Source organism: Xyrauchen texanus, chromosome 50, assembly GCF_025860055.1.
Source record: "Xyrauchen texanus isolate HMW12.3.18 chromosome 50, RBS_HiC_50CHRs, whole genome shotgun sequence".
In the NCBI taxonomy this organism is placed as follows: domain Eukaryota; kingdom Metazoa; phylum Chordata; class Actinopteri; order Cypriniformes; family Catostomidae; genus Xyrauchen; species Xyrauchen texanus.
In genome coordinates this window covers 14,927,720-14,951,286 of record NC_068325.1, presented here as the reverse complement: position 1 = coordinate 14,951,286, position 23,567 = coordinate 14,927,720, and the positions used below count along the sequence as shown (strand labels likewise).

Sequence of the window (23,567 nt, the reverse complement as noted above, 5' to 3'; positions counted from 1 at the left end):
ACAAATTACTAATACGAGCCAGTTCATTTTTATGTTTCTTTTTTTTTTATGTCTCTGTTCATTACACTGCTACCTTCCGAACTAATGACTCTTTTCAGCCAGTTCAAAAACGTACCGAACTTCATGTGCAACTCATGAGAGTAATTACTGACTGTTCATATAAAAATGTGGAGTTAAATATACACAATATGAGTTTTATGGTAATTAGTGGTATTTTATAAAAATGAATCAATAAATAAAAAATCCTAAGAATCCATGAATTCCATGAAACTATGAATATATATATATATCATTTGTTAACAGTAAATACTGTTAAGAAAAAGAATCAATAATGGAATCAAGGAGGAGTCGAAATTGGAACCAGAATCATTCAATTCCACACAATTCCCAAGACAGTGACATTTCAGGCCTCAGCTCAATATAAACCTGAAACCAATTCTGTTTCTACACCACTTTCCTTTAATACAGTCAACTTAGTTTTTGACCAAAGCAAACACTCCTGTTGACATGAAAGTGTGTAAAAGTGTATGACATATCGACAGCCCTGCCTCCATGGCTGGCGTAGTATCCAGCACCGCATCCAACCAAGTCAGTCTGGGCCTTCGTCCAAACTCTGACCAACCAAATTACAGACTTCATCTCGACACTCGCTCTCTTACTGGTCACATGCTTTTTCATGTAAGCTCTTTAGATGACCTCTGGCTATTCGAGTAGAGAAATCTTCCAGTTTTTCAGCTGCAAAATTCCTGCGCAAAGCAAAACCCAAAACACCAATAATTTTAAGTGCCGGAGATTACATTTTCAGTGACAATACTTGACTGTTGATGTGAAATACCAACAATACTGACCGGTAAAGGGATAGTTCACACAGCAATGAAATTCTGACATCATTTACTATCCCTTTAAGAATTTACTTCACAGCACAGCTTCACATTGATGCTGACAACTCGGATCCTGCTGACAATTCTCGCTCATAACCTCTGTACATTTTAGAGGACACAGCCTTGCATGGTGTCTGTTTTAGAATTAAAGCATTTGGACAATATTAGCTTATCTGCATCTCTCCACTCCCTGTCTCCTCTTACCACCCTTGAAAGCATGTGGTGACCCAGGGATGTGTAAAATGGGGTCTAAATGAATTGCTTGGCCACTTGAGCACCTATTCCCATTACAGCGTACTGCCCTACCTGTGTTGAGTCAGCAGTGCGCTCGCTCTGTCCATCTAATGGACAGCGTTGGAATTTAATTAGCAGGAAGCCGCAGAGTGGGCCACCTGAAGAATCCCTGGGACAGAGGAGCAGCAGAGCAGTGTGTGTGTGTCTCTGTGTGTGTCAGCCATCAAAGAAAGGATACTTGAACTGTCTCTGAAATGCACTGTGAAACAAGACCTCCAATGCAACGTATGAAGGTTTGTGTACAAGTATAAAGTATAGATATTTTAACAGTTTAGGAAATAGACAGTAGGGCAAAGGAAAGTGAACTCATTTGACCATTTACAGTGGTCCCAAAAATAATTTTGACATTTAAAACTGGGTTCGCACTGTACAATTTTGGCATCAAATTTCAGTGATTGTAAATTATTTCTCTAATTTTAGGGCAAGATCTGCATTTTTTCCTCGAATAGTGAGACCAAGTGTTCAATGACGGACAATTTGGGGGCCTGGGTAGCTCAGCAAGTAAAGACGCTGACTACCACACCTGACTACCACACACATTCGAAAAGTTTGAATCCAGGGCATGAGTGGACTGACTGGAGTGACTCCAGTCAGGCTTCCTAAGCAACCAGTTGGCCCGGTTGCTAGGATGGGTAGAGTCACGTTGGGTTAACCTCATTGCGGTCGTTATAATGTGGTTCTCGCTCTCGGTGGGGCACATGGTGAGTTGTGCATGGATGCTGTGGAGAATAGCTTGAGCCTCCCATGCGCTAGGTCTCCGCGGTAACCCAACGTGATAAGATACGTGGATTGGCAGGCTCAGGTCAACTGAGATTCGTACTCTGCCACCCGGATTGAGGTGAGTCACTATGCCACCATGAGGACCTAGGGTGCTTTGGGAATTGGGCATGACAAATTGGGGAGAAAGGGGGAGAAAAAAAACCCAAATTTGGTTGCTTAGGAGACCCGGTTGGAGTCACTCAGCTCACCATAGGATTCAAACTAGCGAACTCCGGGGGTGGTAGCCAGCGTCTTTACCACTGAGCTACCCAGGCCATGTACTTGTGCTTTCTTAACAATACATGCCATTTGGTTTGATATTTTGTTATCTAATGCAATGACATTTATACATTTTTTCAAGTAGCTATATCTGCAGGATGGATATCTCCAAATGGGGGTGGAATCTCCAAAAGAGGGCAGAGTTACTCAAGAAGGGGGTGGGGCATCACTCACAACTAGGGTTCTATATCCTTCTCCATTTTTAAGGGTGGCTTAAGTGTCTTATACTTCTTGGGGCCACTGAAAAACAAGAGGGGGAATGTTCAGAAAAAAGGTATGAGAATCTGCAGGGAATAGTTGTATAAAATGTAAGTGGATGGTAAATTAGTAATTGCTAATTTTTGCCTGCATGTTCACCACAAGAGGAGTTGGGTTGGTTGCAGTACAGAGTTCCTATGTGTGCCTTATCTTTGTTTTTCTGACTTTGAACTGTTTATTGGCTTCTTCCAACAGTAGGAAGCAAATGTGAGTTGCAGCCCTGAATGGGAGGGTCGTGTCTCGCTTATTCCACAGGAAGTGCTTCATACACGTCACCTTTCTTGGAATATTGACTTTATTCGCTGAAATGTGTATTTAACGATTCTGGCTGACACGATAGCCTTAACCACAGATAATGCAATCCCTATGCATGTATTCATGTACGAATAAATTTGCAACAAAGTTATGGCCAAATCAAATATATCTTGGACATGGTTGGAGACTGGATAAGCCATGTTTGACTGCATAATAATTGAATTCTGTATTATTAATGCCACAAGTTGCCACAAACAGTTTAAACGGTTGCAATCCTTGGCAAGAGAAAACAACAAAGATTTATAGAGGGATTGTGTCTGCCTAAGTTCACCTAAATATGAAGCACATTGCTCCTGATGGCTAATAGAGCGCAACAGTCTAGTTCCAGATGTAAAAATCCCATTCATTTTCTCCATAGGCTTATTGATTTTTAACAGTAACTTATAAACCTTTAAAAATAGACCTACCATGAGCTCATAGGTTGTTAATCAATGATATACTGTATGCTCCAGTAGAAGATATCAGACCACGTTATTTTAACTTTATTAAAAGAAAAATGTTTATTAGTGGTATTTATGGTACACTACCCACCCTCTGCATCCGCAGAGATCCACCAATCAAAGAAACGTGGCCATCAAGGCACACCAAAAGAGCTCTGCTCACATCCATGATGCACTGTGAATGCCACAACCAATCATTTGCAGTGGTGTAGTCGGGGGCCATACGCACGTATATGCCGTATGCTTTTTTTCCCATGGCTGTTTGCGTACGGTATAAGACTTCTAAAGATCAATATTTGCGTATACCCTCAGTATACCCACTTGTTTTGCTGCTTCAGAAGTCCATAAACAACTGTTGTTAGTTTCCCTTTAACTGTATTGGATGCTGTTTTGTGAAACTGGAGATTCTTTGGTTTAATTGGTGCATTATCACTTGAATTCTGCGATTCCCCACCTTTGAAACAAGAAACTTGAAAAAGTATGTTTTATTTTTCAAAAGTTCCAAAGCCAGAATGTCACCGAATTGTAGGAATGACCCATTTACAATATGTACAGAGTTGCAGGTCCGCCTCTTTCTATACGCAGATTACGAAGTCTACAGTAACAGTTAAGTACAATCTACAGTAACAGACACCCCGAGTCAGACGAACAGGGACTGGGCAATGGTAAACCCCTTTTTTGGTAGTACTACCCCACTGGTCATTTGCAGTGCTTCGTGGGATTTTAGTTCATGCCCTCATGAAAGACGGTAAGTGTACCATTTTATTTTTGTCCGAATTTTCCGTTTTTAATGGTGCGATTTATCTCAGAGCTGGTTGGTTTTGTTTATGGCTTAGAACTCTTTTATATAGGATTTTAAAATTGAATAGGTAAAATACTTCTGGAATCAAGACGGCAGAAAACGTGGGCGGGCTTTGTTGCTCTCTGCTTTAGTATAACAATAACGACCACAGGTCCATGGCCAACAGGTGGCACTATGATTTAACCCATACATTTATCCACAGATTATACTGTGCATGACTTTGACTACTGTTGTTCCATATATAATGTCTTGAACTTTGACTGGCACTGACATAAGAATCTCTAAACAATATTCTATATTTCACAACAGAGTGCCACATTCTAGCATGCCAGTTGTTTCCCAACTGTGAAGTAATACAAGCCCCATGAGTGGGAGGTTTCCCAGCCTCGATGCATTAGTCTTAAGACTGGAGCTCATCTCTGGGAACATATAACAAAATGCAAGGAACACAACTTGTGGTTAGGGGTCTCTCTTTCAAACATCTCTTCCCATTCGTTTTCATATCTAACCAATTAGCTTAGCCACACAGCTCCCCGTTCCCAGATGGTTCACAGTTAATCAAGTGCCGCTTTTGTTTCATCTGTGAAAAAAGTTTTGGGATTGAAGTGTGGGTGAAAATCAACCTGCGATTTTGCTCATGAAGAATGCACTCCTTGAAATATTTAACCCTTAAGCTGAAGAAGAAATTCGCTCAAGTCCCGATGATGCCTGTTGGGAGTTGTGAAATGTTGTATTTTATTTTTGCGTAATTCAGATGCATGACTAATGGATTGATGCCCCCGAAAACCTTTTCTTAATGAGTGATCCTTACTCATTTGGTGAGTCCGGAAGCAACAAGCAAGCCACTAATCACCGCTAATTAGACAATAACTTTATCATCTGACTGAATAAATGAAAACTATTTATTTGAAGTATATTATTTAAAAAGGCACAGAGAAAATATCCTTTCCCACGATGCTTTGCTTGGCCCGGGAGTTTAAGGACTGTAGCCTAATGAAAGGCGCGGCTTGGGGGTTAAAATTTCGGCATTCTTTTTTTACGCCATTTGAATTTCCTCCAAACATGATCGCTCAGCCATTGAGGAGTCCCTAAAAGGACGATGTTTACATTCTATCCAAATCCAAAGCAAGAGTGAACACGCTAATTGGGAGTGCCGATGCTCTGCATTTTATTTTTTCCGAAGGGGTGCCATACTCACAGCAGAAATGAGGAACAGAATAGTGCCAGAGCTTGGGGTCCAGCTAGGAGTGTGCCATAGCCTTATTATCCTTATTTGTTTATTTATTTATATTTCTGCAACAGAGACAGATGGAGGGACCAGGGGCAGTTCTGGGGATAAATAGTTCAATAATTTAAAGTCAATTCCATACTTAGCCCACCCCCCTCCCTCTGCTTTCAATAATTAAAAACAACATCTGACAATATGAACATAAAAACTGCAACAATTATGAAACATAAACTTGCTTGGAGAGTAAATGTGCTGTTGGCAAATGGCCGCCCGGTAGATTTCACAATAACACTAGAAAGTTTTGTTATGCTCATAGAAGTCTTGACAAACTTCATAAAAGATCTTAAAACTCCCAAATATCTTTCTTTGACAGACAGACAGATAAATAGATAGTTTTAGCAAGTCAAATTCTCAATTGTAATATTTGAATCTAATTTACAAGTGTTAATACCCCTAATCCTTTGAAGTTCACTGCTTTGCACAGACAGTGCAAAGCAATAAATCTGTGCATTGCTCAGCAGCAGATGGACATAATGGGTATTGGGACAGACAAGCAATTGAGGTAACATATTCCCTTTAACACAGACACACATAAATCGCACAAACACACATAACATGAGAGGATCTTGTTCAGCAGCACACCCCAGTCTTTCTTCGAATTTTACCAGCCATACAGTGGTATATTTTCCACTTCTTTTACCATCTGTAGCAACTTTCCCCCTACAGACGCTCACAGCTGTGGTGTTTCATGTCTGCGCACTCCTTTATATTTCAGCGTAAATGGCTGCAGCATACAATAGTGCCCCACGCCTCAATCTGGTCTGCATTCTTCTCTTGGCAGTGGGCCTTTCATGACGCCAGGGCCAGATATGCCAAACAGCACAATAATGTAAAAACAGGCCATTTACGGTGAAATCTGATTTTCCTGTAAAAGTGCTGTTTACTTAATTGCTTACAAAAATAAATTGTGCTGGGTTCGAAATAGGGGTGAGAATCAGCAGGGAACTGGTGAAACGATAACATCTTATGACTTTATGTTTAGTGTATTGCAATTCAGAACTGTAGCATATTGCAATCTTTTACTCACTCATTCATTGCACAAAAAGTCCTAACTTCCAGATTAGATTCCTGATTCCTGATAGAGCTATAAAGTAGCAAAGAGCATAAGCAAGTCAGTGTCATAAAAAAAAAAAAAATGTTGAAAAGGAATAGCGTACCTGTGGTCTAGCATGCTTATCATTTCTCGAAAACCTTCACAGTCTAGCTAATACAAAAAAAATTTATATATATATATATATATATATATATATATATATATATGAAATTGCTTTTGTTCTGGCATGTTTATAATTTTGTGGAAATCTCTTGCAGTCTAGCTAATCAAAAAATAAAAAAACATTGTGAGTGAAACATTTGTTTCTGCGTGTTTATCATTTAGCAAAAACCCTCACAATCTAGCTACACAGAGGCTCTGTATGGACATCCTTTTAGAATATACAGGGTGACCTAGAAAAAAGGGGCCACTACGTTTGATTGCTCATATCTTAAAAATGCATAATGCGTTTGCACGATTTTTGGCGCACTACTACTACTTTTTGTAAACATCAAAATTACATCACTGTGATGTCATCGTGAGCAACAGCTTGCTACAAATAAATACTTTTTGGGAAAAAAACAGGGCCACATGGCAAAAGAGAAGCAGCTAAGTTTGCTGCCATTGAAAACTCAGCTAAACGATTTACTTATTTATTTATTTGTAGCAAGTTGTTTCTCACAATGTCATGTGACAGTGACATCACTTTGTTGTTTACAAAACGTAGTAGAAGTGCGGCAAAAATTGTGCAAACGCCTTTATGCATTTTTAAGATATGAGCAATCAAACATAGTAGCCCTGGTTTTTTTGGTTGGCCACCCTGCAAACATGTTAAAGAACTGAGTGTTTGTTGAACTAATGCCGCAGCGTGGTGTCAATATCTTTTTTTCTCAAAAATGTTAATGTAAAAAAATGCAACTAAATATAAAAATTCTTTGCATCAATACAGTATTTTGAAGTAAAATTCGTTACTTATTTTGATTTGAATGCATGGTCATTGTATTCAATTTCAAGCGTGTGTGAGATCCAGCATTATTCAGTGACACCGCAGCATGTTGCTGCAAACACTCTACTGATCAATAGGCAGTGACGTACTGATCAGGCATTATAAAGCAGTGTGACTGGTCACAAATCAATCTCCACATCACATGACGACAGGAGATCCAATTTGAGAGATTTAGTGATGAAGCAGGCACAGTCTGTCAGTTTAAATCCAGTTTAAGCTAAAGAGGCTTTTGGTTTACTAGGATTCATTTTATGACTTTTGTTTAGTGCAGAATGTACAGATAGAGCATGGCACATTCCTGAATATCACTTGGGTTTCATTTCTGAAGCAGAGCAGAGCATGCACTGTAAATTAATTTAACGTGGGCTTCTTTGCCTTGCAATCAATGTTGTACCTTCGTTAACTTACTGTTAACCGCCTCTTAAACATGGAATCCATTGTTCCGCATAGTCATAAACTGTGTTGTGAACAGCCTGGTGGACACACTACCTAGCAATAAAAGAAATGTCGTTTTTATGATGTTGTTGCGAGAGTTGTCACAAACAAATCTCTAATAATTATTTCCATTTTTATCACTCTTTACCAGAGAAGTCCATGAGCTGTCTGCTCACCATTCAATTGAAATCCTCATCAAGACCTACTACAATCAAAGTTTCTCACTGCAAAGGCCTTGCAATGTCTCGTTTCCTACCGGCTGGGGCTTAAGACAATGGCACTCTTGTTGAATGGCATATGCACACAAAGGCACCATTTTCAGAAGTTACCAAAGTTGCTGTTCTGTAATGAACAAGATGTCTGCTACTGAGAAGTCTAGAACAGTCTGATCCATTAGCAGACACTCTACATTCCTTGATACGGATGAAAAAAACATGAATAAAAAATGCAAGCACTGTTAGATTAGTTAAGCAACAAACAACGAAACAACGAAACAACGTAGCATCTATACACCTTTTATTCATTTCAAATTGTACTACGTCTCAATAGAATTTACATAAAATATTCAATAGAATTTGCATACACAAAAAACATTTAATCCTCCATCACTCGCATTTACGCTTATTAAATTTTTGAGCTATTCTGATCATGATTTCAGGAATAGAGTAGTAGTAGTAAAGTACTCTCACTTCCGTTTAACACATTTTACCATATTTAAATCAACTTTGTGTGGGTTGAAATGCATTCCGAAGCACGTTCATCATATATAACTACCCCAACATAAGTAGCATTAAATAAATGGTTGAATAAATGAGCGGAAAAAAAGGACAAGAAATGCCAAAATAAAAATAGCCGATCTCCCATCATGGGGCCCATTTCTCCCTCAGTGGGGAGAAAGCTGGGACGACTGAGGAGTTAATACAAAACTAATTAGCAAAAATTGACTGGTGCTAACCCCCCCATTCCTTTTCCTTCCTCACTACACAGGGGGACAGTGGTAAGCCCATAGCACAGGTGTACCGCTCACGGCGACTTTAGATGACTGCTCACTGCCTCAGCACTCTAAACCCTTCACCGAGCTTCCTGCGCCATCGTTATGTCAGCGAGGAAATTGAGTGTGATGAGCTGCATTTTTAAAACACATTTTGCATATTTTAAAGAAAAGGAAGGAAACTAAAAGAAAGGAAATAATTAAGTAAAAATGTTAAGGAAGGAAGAAAAGAAATGAGGACAAAAATAAAGAAGGAAGGAGGGAAGGATGGAAAAAAGAAAATAAGAATGGAAGGAAGGTAAATAAGGAAGTAAGGAAGCAAATAAGGAAGTAAGGAAGGAAGGAAGAAAGAAAGAAAATGAGGAAGATAGGAAATAAGGAAGGAATGAAAGAAATATGGATGAAATAAGAAAATAAGGAAGGAACAAAGGAAGGAAATAAGGCTGAATAAGGACAAATAAAATGAGGAAGATAGGAAATAAGGAAGGAATGAAAGAAATATGTTTGGAAATAACGAAGGAAGGAAGCAAATAAGGAAGTAAGGAAAATAAGGTAGAAGGTAAAGGAAGGAAATAAGGAAGGAAGGAGGGACATAAGAAAATGAGGAAGGTAGGAAATAAGGAAGGAATGAAAGAAATATGGATGGAAATAAGAAAATAAAGAAGGAAGGAAGGGAAATAAGGAAGAAGGTAAAGAAGGAAGGAAATAAGGAAGGAAGGAAGGAAGGAAGGAAAGAAAGAAATATGGATGGAAATAAGAAAATAAAGGAAGGAAGGAGGGGGCAGAAGAAAAAGTGAAAGATAGGCAGACAGCAAGACTTTAAGAAAGAAAGAAAGAAATCACTGATAATAAGAAAGGACAATCATTTTGGAAGCACAACAACTGTCAACAATGACAAAAATCTTTGCAACGCATTAATGCACAGTACAGTTTTGTGTTGTGATTGTTGGCATTTAAAACCCTGTAACTGAAGCCAGCGAATATGGTCCAAATCTGCAAGGAAAGATCGGCACTGACAATGCACATTAAACAGATTACATGAATTTGCCTCGCAATCAGGTTAAGGAGAAATTTACCCACTAAACAAAAGTGCTGTGCAACAAAACACCGTACAATGTTTCCATCCCAGAACCATCTGCTTTGTTTAATCCAATCATATTGCGACAGAAAAATGGTTCAAAAGGAGGTCAAATGCAATGATATTAAAACCGACTGCATTGTATCCCATGATTGGATCGTGGTTGGTCCTACCGGGGGGTGGTTTGCACAATCTGTGCAGAAAAGTTACAGTGCAGCAACTTATTGTGTGCGCAACTGCATGACGATGTATTTATGAATGGGCAACAACCTCATTTTTAATGAATGGTGCTGTGTGAGCATGTGTGTGTGCAGTGAAGAGCACACTGGCATGGTCATTGTTGCAGTAACAGGGTCGGCTAGTGGGATTTGCAGAGTGATGCCGAAATGAGTGCAGAAAAGTAGGGGAGGAAGGGTGCGAGGGGGTGGGGAGGTCCCAACCCACAATGTGTACTGCAGTAACCACAACAAAGGCTGTGGTTTATCCCACAATCGCCTTAAATAGATCCAAATTATTGTTATTCATCATTCTGTGGAAAGGAAGAGGAATATAAAACGGCTGTAACACAAGACATGCCAAAAGTCAGCCTGAAGATATCGGAGGATTCTGTTACTGCCGTAAAAAGTATGTTGATAAAAATTAGTAATGTGGTTCCCTTGTTAACATTCTGCCTTGCATTTTCTTTTACGTTCCATGTGAGAAAGTAAGTCATATGGGTTTGGAAGAACACGAGTTTTGGTTAAGCTATCCCTTTAATGCCCTTGCTAATGATGTTCCCCAAAAAAAACATTCAGCCAAGTTACAAGAACTTAAAACAAATTTAAAAAACGTATGACAAGACTTGAACATGGGGGCCTTAAGCATGCGTCATCAAAGCTAACAAGTTTTGAAATACACTGTAAATCTGTTTAAGAGCTCAAATGGAAATGGGTCAGACGTCTTTACAAACATTACACACGCTAACGGTTTGTTCGATGCAGCCCTGGTCATTTAAGGTAAGTCCGATATAAATTTCTATCAGGCTCGCTGGAAATGTACACATAGGCCCAGTCTCGTGCATGTTATCTACCTAAACCAGCGGTATCCTTCCATTGTGTAGTGGGATTGAAAACAAAGTGCAATGAGACACAACCACAGCTAAAACCACGTAAAACAGCATTAAGCTGACACATCAATACAGGGATTTCAGAAAGCCCTAATTGAGTTTAATTGTAAAAGTATATGTATATAGTTTATTTACCAGCGAATTGTGCTTGTTTTGAGTGAATATCAGTGTAATTCTTCAATTTGACACAATACCTAATTTTTTATGTTTGCTTTTTTGGCCAGGTATGTCCCTTTACGAAGGAAATAGTTCAGTCTTGGACTTGAACTTGAACTTTTAATCTCCCATCTACAGGAAAAGTAAATGATAACCCATGTCTATTTACTTTAATCAACTTATAATTATTGGAATGCCAAAACAATTTACTTAAGCATTTTTATGAAATCTGGATAACTTCTAACATCTGCACACAAAAAAAACAACAAAGAAAAACACCATTCTGAATGTTGCTTAACAACAATCTTTATAATCCAAGACTTCCCAAATTTGGAGCAAACCAATCTATGTAAAGTGAAACTTAATAGGTTCCCTCTGAAAAGCAGTGTTAAAAAAGGAAACGTTAGTCTGGTTCTCCATGGCTATTAGCCCGATTCGGCTGGTTTAAGACTATCAGGACACCACCCTGTGGTCCAAAAAAAAACACCTGTTTTAACTGGACAATCTAAAACTCGTAAATTTTTTCCCATTGTTCCGCTGAAGTATTCGAGAATTTGGATGTCGTAAGAGGAATTTCGTAATCCCTCCACGTGGCTCAACAATAAGGATGCCAGTTGTTCAAATTTGTACTTGCCCTGTTGCTTTCACAGGCCCTACCAAGAAAGTGGTATTTTATTTTTAGCAATACATTGTATATGTTAGAAATATATATTTTTTTATATTTTTGCATTGAACATCAAGATTAAAACACAGGAATATTTTGGGTTGACTACAAATTAAGCTCAATCGACAGTATTTGTGCCACGTTGATAACCACATCAAATTATTTCGACTCGAAATATCGATGTTACAGTGAGATACTTACAATGAAAGTGAATGGGGACATTTTTTGGAGGGTTTAAAAGCATAAATGTGAAGCTTATAATTTAATAAAAGCACTTTAGGGTTTACGTCATTACATCGTCATGGCAACACTGTTGCGTAATTGGATATAACTTTACATAGAAAAGGTTTGTTAGTGATTTTATCACACTAAAATCATGTTAACATGCATATTTTTTATGTCTTGTGGCTAAACTTTGTAAACAGTGAGTATTGTAATGATACCCATTCACTTCCGTTGTACAGTAAGTGCCTCTGTAACCCAGATTTGTGCTTTTTTTTTTAAAGAAAAGGATAGACGAGTCGAAATAATTTGTTGTGGTAATCAATACTATGCTACAAATGCTGCTGATTGAGCTTAACTTGTATTGAACCTGGAATATTCCTTTAACACGTTACATCCATAAACACATTTTTGCAGGAAAACAGTGATTTCGCTGGAAAATAAGAATAGACCAAATTTTTGACCCATTCTATCTGTCTCGCATTGTTTCTGACGAAATCTCATCTATTTTCGTCAATAAAACTTGATCAGCAAAATTCACAACAACAAAGTTCAATAAATCACAGAAAACCAAGGGGTAAATACACTAAATAGTTGCGGCACTTTTGCAAGTGGTATTTCAGTGCAAAAAACTGCGTTTTTGTTCAGTCTAGTTTAAACAAGCCAAATCAGCATTAAAATATTGCTGCGCCTTGAGTTTTTAAAAAAGTAATTAACATGAATTTCCATAATCATGCCTCCTTCCTATGTAAATTAGGCTCAATATAAATAGCGCTTTTTTCACAAAAACCACACCATCTGACTGCCTCAATTACCATTGCGCAATTAAACAGAATTTCACGTCAGAAAACAGAGATGTTTGCGTACGTTTTCTATCAACCATGCACTAAACCATTGTGCGCAAATAAACAGTGCTTTTACCAGGTGAAATTCATTCATATGCCAGACGAATGTGTTTTCGCTTGAAAACATTTTTTTTACGTTTACGCCTCTCGTTGACACTATGATGCCGTTTTCCTCCACTGAAAATTGAGAATTTCGAAAACGCTCTTGATTACCGTATACTTTGGAAAATGTTAAGAAACTGAACATTTTTAGCTTTCAAACTAAAAAAATTAATTGGTCCTTAATCTTGCAAGGCGTGAAAACACAAGTAGCCTACATAATCTACTAGCACTGGTCTGATAGGGCAAGTGATAGTTTTGTCAACTTGCATGAAACTCTTTCACACTGGCCCCCTGGCCAACAGGCCATCATTATTATTGAGCCGAGTAGTAATGCTGTCCTCAAGCAAAAATAAATTAAGTATGCTAGAATAGATAGGTATTTAAGTGGTGTTATTGTCAAAATGAAGTGGGTGTGTTTGCTGGCCTGCACCCCTTTTGCTCTGGCAAGACTGTGAGATCAGTTTAATTACTGACTGTAGCTCCTCTCAGAAGCCCCACTTTTGCCATCTGCGTATGAGGTCAGCCTCTCTTCAGATGGCTTTTAATCAAGGGGGCTCCAGCAATGCTCCACTGCTTTAAATAAGACCTGAGGAAACCTGATCGGTCTGTATACGGGTCAGAGATGAGGAGAGAGAGAGCCAATATCAACGAGGAGACACAGGCACTCCTGCGTCGTCTGCGTTTTCCACCCCCTTGTTCTCTCGCTGACATCACTTATTCACGATCACAACTGAATTAAAAAGAAAATGCAACACTGCAGATTAGTATGTTAGCAGGAGCAAGGCACTCCCTGCTGAACAGCTTTTCAGAACATCAAAACTGAGGATTTCAGCGGGCCGGGGGGAAATACGATTCAGTGACAGTGAGCGTTAGCCGTACTTATCCTTACAAAAAGCTCAAAGGCTCTGGGCCTTTGTGTTCCCACCAAGTCAAAGTAATTCACACGCTCCCGTTTTGCAACCTGCCGTCTGCCAGATACGCTCGTTTTCCAACGCGGTGCTAAATCTCACATTTACAGCTTTATCTCCATCGTCTTCGAGTTAAACTGCGTTTTGACTCTTTTATCGGTACCTCATCAAAGCAGAAGACGGGCGCATACTGAACCCAGGGAAAAGCGGATGTGTAGGCTGCCAACTCACTTAGACTTCAGCATCACGATTTGCGTGTGAGAGGAAATGAATGTAATTAAGGTGCTCAGTTTGCCTGGTGAAACAAAGTGCGCTCCTCGCCTTCCAAGTAAAAGTCTGTGTTTGTGCTGCCATCAGTTCAAGACGGATCTCCTGCTGCCTTCTTACAATTAACAGTCGCTCCATCAGACATTTGCGCCAGACTTCACCCAGGTCCTTCTTCAAGTATAAGCTAAACTAATATGACAGTCAGTTTTGTTAGAATTGCTCTGTGCTTTATATCGGACAGTGACTTCACGATTACGATAATTAACTTCAAATAAGTCACGTTGCATCCCAAAATGATGACATATTAATAGTGTATTTTACACGTAATCAGCATGCATATTTAGTCTTCTTGGTTGTAATGATTTTCTCAGCATCTCACATCACATATTCTCGCTCTGCTCAATCGGCATGCTGTATTTATTTGGGAAGCATGTAAACTGGCAGAAAAGAAGCAGATGACGGTCATTCTTCTACATTAGCATCACACGATAATTTTGAGTTGCACAAGGAATTTTACACTCTTGTCCTGTTCTTTCCAGCTGCTTTATTGCCTGATGATAAAATGAAGAGCTTCTGCCGCTCATATGGTTTGTGTTTTCTTTTAAAAAAACACTGTGTGTGCATTCATGCTTTTGTAGTAACAAAGTCAAACAATTTGGTTCCCATGTTTTGTATTCGTTAGCATTTTAAGAGCATGTGTGGATCTGAAAAGGGACTTACCTGCATGCACAAAGTAGGCCAAGTACAGGTCGAGTTCTTTGACGGAAACTCCTATGTGATGCGGCTGCACACACAGCCCTGGGTTCGAGCACTGCGGAGATTTAACCAGCCTTTCGCCATCAGTACTTTCAAGCGGAATACCTTTAAATAAAATCACCATGACCAGGTCCAAGCGCCACACTTTGTCCGCCTGGCGCAGGCAGTCAATCCTTCTCATCTTGCCCTTCTGGTCAGGGTTGGAGAGCACACAGCAAGGGGGCTTCTTCCCGGTGACGGAGAGCACAAAATCCTCGCGGAACTCGGGTCGGATGTCCTTGCGGAGTTTGGCGAGCAGCCGCGATGCCCACTTTTGCTTGACCTCTGGCTTCTCGCTAAGCAGTTCGTCCTTCACGGCTCGCTCCTCTTCTTTAGACATGCGCTTCTCGTGCTTCTTGAAGTATTTTCTCTTGCGGGCTTGCAAGTTGAACCAAGTGTAGGCGAACGCTCTCACATGGGGCAGCAGTGCTTCAATGAAAGGATGGAATTCATCCTGCGTACACATCAGAAGTACAAAGGAGTAGAAATTAGCCCACGTGGGAGAAACGAGAAAGATTAGATACATTTAGTCAAAACATGAATCTGTAATTATATATTGAACTGCAAGAATTCAAAAATGAAAACACCGAAAACTTTTTCAGAAAAAGAAACCATTACTAAACATTTAGTAAAGTTACAAAATAAAACATGTAAAACGAGCGAAAAAAGTAACATGCTTTTCAGAACAGACACCATGAAAGCGAAACATATATATTGATATTAAACTCCACAAGATTATTTTGAAAAACAGCCTTCGACAGCACGAGTGTGTCTGCAAGCCGAGCACTGCGGTGTGTGTATGTGTGTGTGAAGCTCGTCTCGGACATATCTTGGCTCTCTTGCAAGAATGCTGGTCTGCAGGGTCTGCCAGGGCCGAGAAAAAGCAACAACCGACCAGGAAAATTGGACTGGCTATTTTTATCTGTTCTCCATAAAAATGCACACACGGTTCCAAAGCAGTGCTACTTGATTTCCTATCTGAGTGGAGTGTGTTGTCTTCAGACGGGAGTGTATGCAGGAGAGATTGTGGCGATTTTGGGATTGCTTCATCTGCCGCTAGCACTCAACCTGGCAAAAAATCAACTGTAAAATAAAACTTCAACAACTGACAAAAACATCACAGAAATATCGCCCATGCTTTTTTTAATTAATGTCTTTACACACCGTCTGGCAGCAGATATAATCATTCAACAACAAATGTTTTTTAGCTTTTATACCTTTAAAGCAAAGTAGGCTACATTTGGAATCTTATAATATTAACAAGAAAATGTGATATTCAATAATGCCGTTATAACTGTTAAATTGAATTACTGTGATAACTTAACACTTTGTAATTCTTATTCTCTCTTTGTCTCTCTGTGTCCTGTAACTGTAGCTCTGCATATGGATTTATGATGAGTAACCATTTAAATACCCAATTCTTTATTGCCTTTAAAAAATAAACACTAATAACTAGGCGAATAAATAATGTGTGGTTTCTAAAATAAAATCATTTACAGAAAATAACTCTGGGTTTTTATTACATAGAGAGAATAATGGCAGACTGCCAATCACAAGAATAACATTTCCACAAACAGCAATAGCCATGTATCGTGTCCCAAAACCAACCGTGCGAGCACGAGAGGGCTGCCAGCAAGCAATGAAAGTGCACTATCTCTGTGTTGGGGAAATTTTCATTTAAATAACTACAGCGATATGCACATAACACATTGGGTTCGGCTCGTTGCCTTTAGAAATTTAAAAATGAATTTGGTGTAATTTATGAACATTAATTAAATAACAGTAATTCATCATTCTTGGGCCAGTTTCAAACCCTTCTGCTAACGTCGGTTTCATAATTAAAAATAATCCCAATATACACCATCAAGCTAAAATAAAAAACGTTTTTGTTTTTTTCTGAAATTCAACCAAAATATGATTTACAATAGTATAACTATTTTGGGGATTTAAAAATGTCAAAGCTCGAGCGAAAATGGTTGTTTAAAATTACTATGTCTTATGTTAATTACAGTCCATATAGGTATATATTACTATCTATTTTTATACACCAGAGGTAATAAAAATAACATAAAAGTTAATATATGTTATTATAGTGTAAGGCACTGCATTGTGTGTGTGTGTGTGTGTGTGTGTGTGTGTGTGTGTGTGTGTGTGTGTGTGTGTGTGTGTGTGTGTGTGTGTGTGTCTACAAGAAAAATCTCCTGTGAGACACCAAAGCAAATGTACACGTTTAATCATATTGTTTCCTTCCTGTCTCGTACAAGAATCAAACATCCTCGCCTCTGAGGCATAAAAACTGTATTGTTTGATCCTGCATTTAAGCCAGTGAATGAATTCTCTTATCTCCCTTCAGTGACTATCCAAGTAACTTAATCCAAATTCTGTGAAATATTGCTCTTCAATAACTGATATCACCTATTGTTGCGGCTTTTGTACATGTACATGGTGCATATCATATTTTTTATTTTTAAGGAAAAAAAAGGGTGCGTCTCCAGACTTGTCTACATGCTCGTACTTATAAATTTGCCTGAAAACTCAGTTTGGGAAACAGTCCAGCTCTCAACATTAAAAACACGATGCTAACTTTCTACAATTCTCTGTGCCACAAAAAACAAAGACTTGGTGACAAAAGCAATATCCTAATAATGATAATATTTGCTATATTTTTTGTTGTAAATAAATAAAAACTGTAATTTAACATGCAAAGTATGTAAATAATTCACTTTTGAGTTCCACTATATTACAGAATCATAATTATGAAAGCTTGTTATTGGATAACAATGTTATTATTTCATAGCTATGTTATTTAATATGGTATTTGACAAATGTATGTAAATTTAGCTCAGAAAAAATGTATTAAAATTATATGCTCCATTTACAATTGGGAAAAACGTAAGAATCGCAATAAAAAAAAGCGTTTTACTTGTTGAAGCGTGCATGAGCCAAAAAGTGACAATATAAGGTCTAGTTAGTATATGTGAGGTGTTTTCAAAAACCTAAAGTGTTTCAAGCTGACAACCTCTATCCTATAGGAAGGCCTCAGCAGGGAACAAAAGTGCCTCGCTGCCAAGACAGACATTTGCATTACTATTCATGTCAAAATAACAGGTAAAATGGACCTGTGAATACACTAAAAGGACAATTAATATGATGATGTCAATACATTGAAAAGCAAATTATTGCACGGAAAATAAATCTATATTTTACATGAATCCTGCATTGTAAAAAGATGAAAAACATGCTTTTATATTTAAAGGGTTTTTGATGATAAACTGAAAAAAATGCTAATAGTGAGAATACATGGTTTACTTTCTGGCACACAGAGGACATGTTCAGTACTTCAGTTTACCAAACGATATAACACATAGAAAAAAGTAAACCTCAAACTGCCTTAACACTGAAACAGAGAGGGGATCAATGCCCAGTCTCAAAGTGATTCAAGGCAACTCTGATTTTTAGCCATTTAATATTATGACAATTATTAGAAAGAAAGATCACTGTACTTTAACATTACTTTACCTTTTTTTCCCTAAGACTTCATCATCTTAATTCTGATAAAGACCTTAGCAATTTTGTTCAGCAGCCTTTACAAGTCCCTAATTGTTATCTTTTATTCTTAAATACTGTTAGTCAAGAAAATAAAAATACATAAGCTTTAATATAGAATATAAGGTGTCAGTCAATCAGATGTCAATAACAATGTGATTTTGAGGTTTATTTATTTGATAAGAAACATGTAAACATGCTAAAATCCTTCAATTCTGACCCAAATTTTCGAATAGGGGAATTGTTTTCAGATCATCTGGAATAAGGCTTCTCTTCTCACATCAACCATAATTTGTGAAACATATATATATACATATTATACATATATATATATATATATATATATATATATATATATATATATATATATATATATATATATATATATTTGTGACTCCTCCCCAGTATCTCAAAACAGACTGTAACTAACATGGTCAAAAGAACGTCCCTATAACCAACACAATACTGCGGCCTTCTAGGTTTTGTCCACACATTAAAATGCTTCAAACCCCTAAAACAGACTGTTTTAGTACTAGAACCACTCTAAAATAGTTTAAAATCACATCAAGTATGCTATATAATAGTACAAATTTCCAGATCTGTCACATTAATTCACCTGCCACCACAATGGATTTCTTTTTAAACCTACTTTAACCCTCTAGTTTTTTTTCAAAACTTTATTTTGATTTAGTTTATTTTCAACAAACTAGAAGCACTGTGTATTTGTAGGCATTGATATATATATATATATATGGATAAAAAATAATAATAATAATATATATATATATATATATATATATATATATATATATATATATATATATATATATATATTATTATTATTATTATTTTTATTTTTTTAGATAAAACAAAACCCTAAACACATGAAAGAGCTAGCATAGTCATATTTTTAAACAGCAGTCACGGTTATGAAAAGATTGGGCCATATTCATTTTAATATTATACTTAATCAATATTCAAAACCGAACTTTGTTACAACTCCAACTAAACTAAAAAAAAAAAAAAAAGCAAGGTGGTGACCCTCCCAAAACTGATTTGAATTTAATTTATATTATTGCTAAAAAAATATATATATATATACAATAATTATTATTATAAATAAAAAGGATTTCTGATGACATAAGGATTTAAACAGATACACTTCATAGAAAAAGAAGCTGAGTATAGGGCAGCAGAACGTGCTTTCAAATGGCACGAAACCGTTTGACTTCTTTTAATAGACTAATTCCAAATGGAATGTGGCCATTCAGTCACTGAAAGAAACATTCAATACGAAGTAACGAGCACCAAGTCAAATGTCCATAATGTAACTGCAAGGTTACGGTGTCTTGTTGCTTACACAAGGAAAAAAAACTTTAGGTAAGGTCGTGCACACCTCTTACCTCAACATATATTCATGGAGAACGTTACTTTAAAACTTAATCTCTTACATATCCATCGTGTCATGCAATAAAAATGATATATGTATAAATGTGTGCAAGCAACATCTACAGTATGTTATGTATATATGTAGGCTATGTGAGGTGGGCGCCATCCGCCATGTGGTAGTTCAGTTGGCTCTGTCAGAGCAGGAATCCTTTACTGCACACAAAGTTACTAGTCTTAAAGCAAAGGTTAGCCCCTACCCGTCCCGGACAAAGACACCGCTTAAATACAATATATCAAGTTAAACATATATGAAAATGCCACTTACCTGTGTTAGACATAGCGGAGAATACATATCTGTCGGTTTTAACTCTTGAATTGGCGATGTGTCGGGATAACTGTAACGAATCAGCGTGTTTATGTATGTGTGTCGTGCGTGTGTGTGTGCGCGCGCGGGTGTGTATATGTGAATGTATGCAGTGTGTGTATGTGTATGTGTATGTATGTATGTATATGTGTGTCCGTGAGTATGAAAGGAGAAAAAAGAGAGACAGAGAAGAAGGGAGAGAGGGAAAATAAAGCCTTGCTTCTTGCTTTCACATTTCCAACTCTGCGAAGTGCGCGGGACGCTTCAGCGCTCCATAGAGCTGAACTTTAACCCCGCCTCGAGTTACACACATTTACTGTACTCGACTGTTGAAGCCGTACATCCAAACTTTCACCAATGGCATTATCATCGACTGCAGCCTATAGAAAAGTCCCGACGACGGACGGCTGAAAGTGCACGGAGATTTCAGAAAGCCATGAGTGATACTCTGACGAGGAGCGGTCATTTCATCTTGCAGTCATTTTCGTAGAAAGAAAACAAAAACAAACAAGATGCGAAAAGTCGTCCGGATGCTTTACAAAACTAGCGTTTGATTCATTCTTTTCCGTCTCTTAGTGAGCCGTGTCGCGCGATTGAATCCACGGAGCGCATTGCATCGCAGTCATGTGGCGGAGCGAAGCAAAACTGAGTCGGATTAACGAGCAGCGAGGAGGGTTCGGCGTGCTTTAGGAAGATAGTAATATCCTTAAGACCCCCTGTTGCAAAGGCTGGCACTTGTGTCGTGGTTAGTTTCGTCCTGAGAGAGGTAGAGAGAGAGAAAGAGAGACGGGGTTTGTGTATGGGGGTGTGGGGTAGGGGGGTGGGGGGGTGTTCAAGTCCGTCCGACACAGCGCTGAAACGAAGCTCCCGTTCACTTTTCCCGTTCACAGTGGCCGGTGGACAAACTCTTGGGCTCTTCCCTCAGCACAGCGCCCTCAGTATTGGCACACGAGCCATACACACATACGGGACAAGGGAAATGTGCACTCCAAATATCTTTGCCCTTTACATTGACAGGACATACGTTGTTTAAAAATATTGTAATGGGGAAAGTGTGACGATTCATTTCACGATCGTGCAGCAACAAAAATTAGTTCATTCAAGACTGACCGTGGATACAAATAAGGCCATGAGCAAAAAATAAATAAAAGCAGAAAAAAAATTGAATAAAAAAAGAGGGAAGCTCTTTGGAAATGGCTATAGGACGAAATTAATCTGAACAACTGTACTGCATTTATCGGCCCTTTACAAAGGGTGAACTTTAGTCAATTGCTGGATTTAAACTGCCCCTTTACTAAAGTTAACAAATTCCTAACTGAGAGCCAATGAGTCTTATTTAACTCCCTGAGCGATAACTGTGCCTAAAAGATTATTGTCGAAATCAGTGTCTACATTAAGACTGTATCCGATGCTATCTTCAATATTCGTAGAATAATTTCAAATACAGTTGTACACTGTAAAGTTAGCATTTCTGGAAACATCAAGTTGTCTTAATTAAGGATTAGCCTACTTGAAATGTCAGGTTTTGGGCTCATAACTCAAATATATTAAGTTCATTGAATTTCTTTATCTTAAAAATCCATAGACTTATGATTTTAACTGTTAATATCTCAAACCTTTGAGTACATTATGGGCATTGAGGCTATGGCGAATGCCCATAATGCTTTGCATTATTGAATTATGTTTCCTTGGTCAAAGGGAAGTTATGGGGGCATTTTAGAGGTTTTAGCTCTTTTGTAGTATTATTTTTGTTGTTTTGTTGCTAATAACTGTTTCATGTGATGTCACCTTTAGGGTGATCAGTGTCCCGTTTGGTCAAATTGGACCCTGTTGACTAATTCTCTTTGTGAATGTGCTGTTAAAGCGCAGGTATGCATTTCTTTGGAGAATTAAGTTAATGACTGCTCCTATAATCAGTTATGATCTTTATTTGAGCTGTATTGTTTGATCAAAAATGTAATCAATTCAATGAACATTATTAACAACAGTAGAAACAACAATATTTAAAAAGCAAATCTGAGGTAAGTCTACTTGCATCAAGTTAACGTAACCTAGTTAAATTCATTCTATATGAACACAAAGTTAATTGAACTTAATTATATACATTTTGGAGATGCCATTACTCAAGAGTTTACTCAATCAAGAAAGGAGTCAATTTATGAGAGTTTTCAGTGCAAGTGCACGTCACATTGACTCTTGGAATCAGTCGCTTCAACATGCGAAAACATGAAAAATGCATATTTTCCATTACTGCAATGGTAAATATATATGATATATATATATATTCAAGTGATTACATGTCAAGTACTTATATGCAGCACTTCGATCTGCATGTAATCAATATTAAGCAATAATAAGACAGTTATAAGCACTGATTTTCAATGTCAATGTCTAAATGTAAATTTCAGACTGATTTGTGGCCGGCACATGTTCCTTATAGAGCTCACCCTCATGCCATCCCAGATGTGTAAGATTTTTAGAAGAATATTTCAGCTCTGTAGGTCCACAATGCAAGTGAATGGTGGCCAGACACCTGAAGGTCCAAAAAGCAGATAAAAGCAGCATAAAAGTAATCAATATGACTCCAGTGGTTACATCCATGTCCACAAAAGTTATATGACAAGTGTGGGTAAGAAACAGATCAATGTTTAAGTCCTTTTTTACTATAAATCTCCACTTTCACTTTTCAGAAAGTGAATCCAAACAGGCTCCACATGTGAGTTTCAGATGTGAAAGTGAAAGGACTTACATTTTGATCTGTGAGCTGAGATTTTCTTAATTTGTGTTCAGCAGAAGAAAGAAAGTCAAACGCATCTGTAGGTAAATTATGAGAGAATTTTCATGTTTGGGTGAACTATCTCTTTAAAGTGTCACCTACACCATTTCAAGCACATGTTTTAAAAGAGATAGACACTGATTGATAGATCAGGGACTGCTGATGCAATATTATGTTTCTAATCACGTGTACTGAACGAGCAAACAACATTAATAAACAAACCAAGTCCGATGTAATTCAGCTGCTTGGCACTCAACGCCGTTTTATTATTAACCACATACTCTCGCATATAAGTCAATCGGGCGCCCCCTAGAAAACTGCCAAGCGCAGCAACAACAAAAAAAGTATTTTTAGGAAGACAGAATGGCATTATGTTATAGCAAATAAGACGTATATTAATAATAATACAAACTGCACTGTATTCCACAGGCTAGCACTTTACTCCCTTGTGCAATTTGCTGGTGCATGGAGCAGCTATTAATGAAAGAAATACCCTCCGAAAGCGAGATGATGATGGTTGAGGTATAGCACAATGTATCATAGAAATTCATATGCAGTTGCATATAATT

General features: G+C 37.9%; 1 protein-coding gene across 5 annotated transcripts in view; it reads right to left on the bottom strand.

The window, feature by feature from the left end:
- Nucleotides 1-23,567, bottom strand: part of nfia (nuclear factor I/A) — a 209,017-nt gene that overhangs the window by 132,081 nt on the left and 53,369 nt on the right. For 3 of the 5 annotated variants that reach the window (XM_052123535.1, XM_052123537.1, XM_052123538.1), the window contains exon 2: nt 14,849-15,377. In XM_052123535.1, coding sequence (XP_051979495.1) covers nt 14,849-15,377 — 529 coding nt within the window. Of the gene's footprint in view, nt 1-14,848; nt 15,378-20,183; nt 20,979-23,567 lie in introns of those variants that run through there. The other 2 variants (XM_052123536.1, XM_052123539.1) reach the window with 1 other exon arrangement.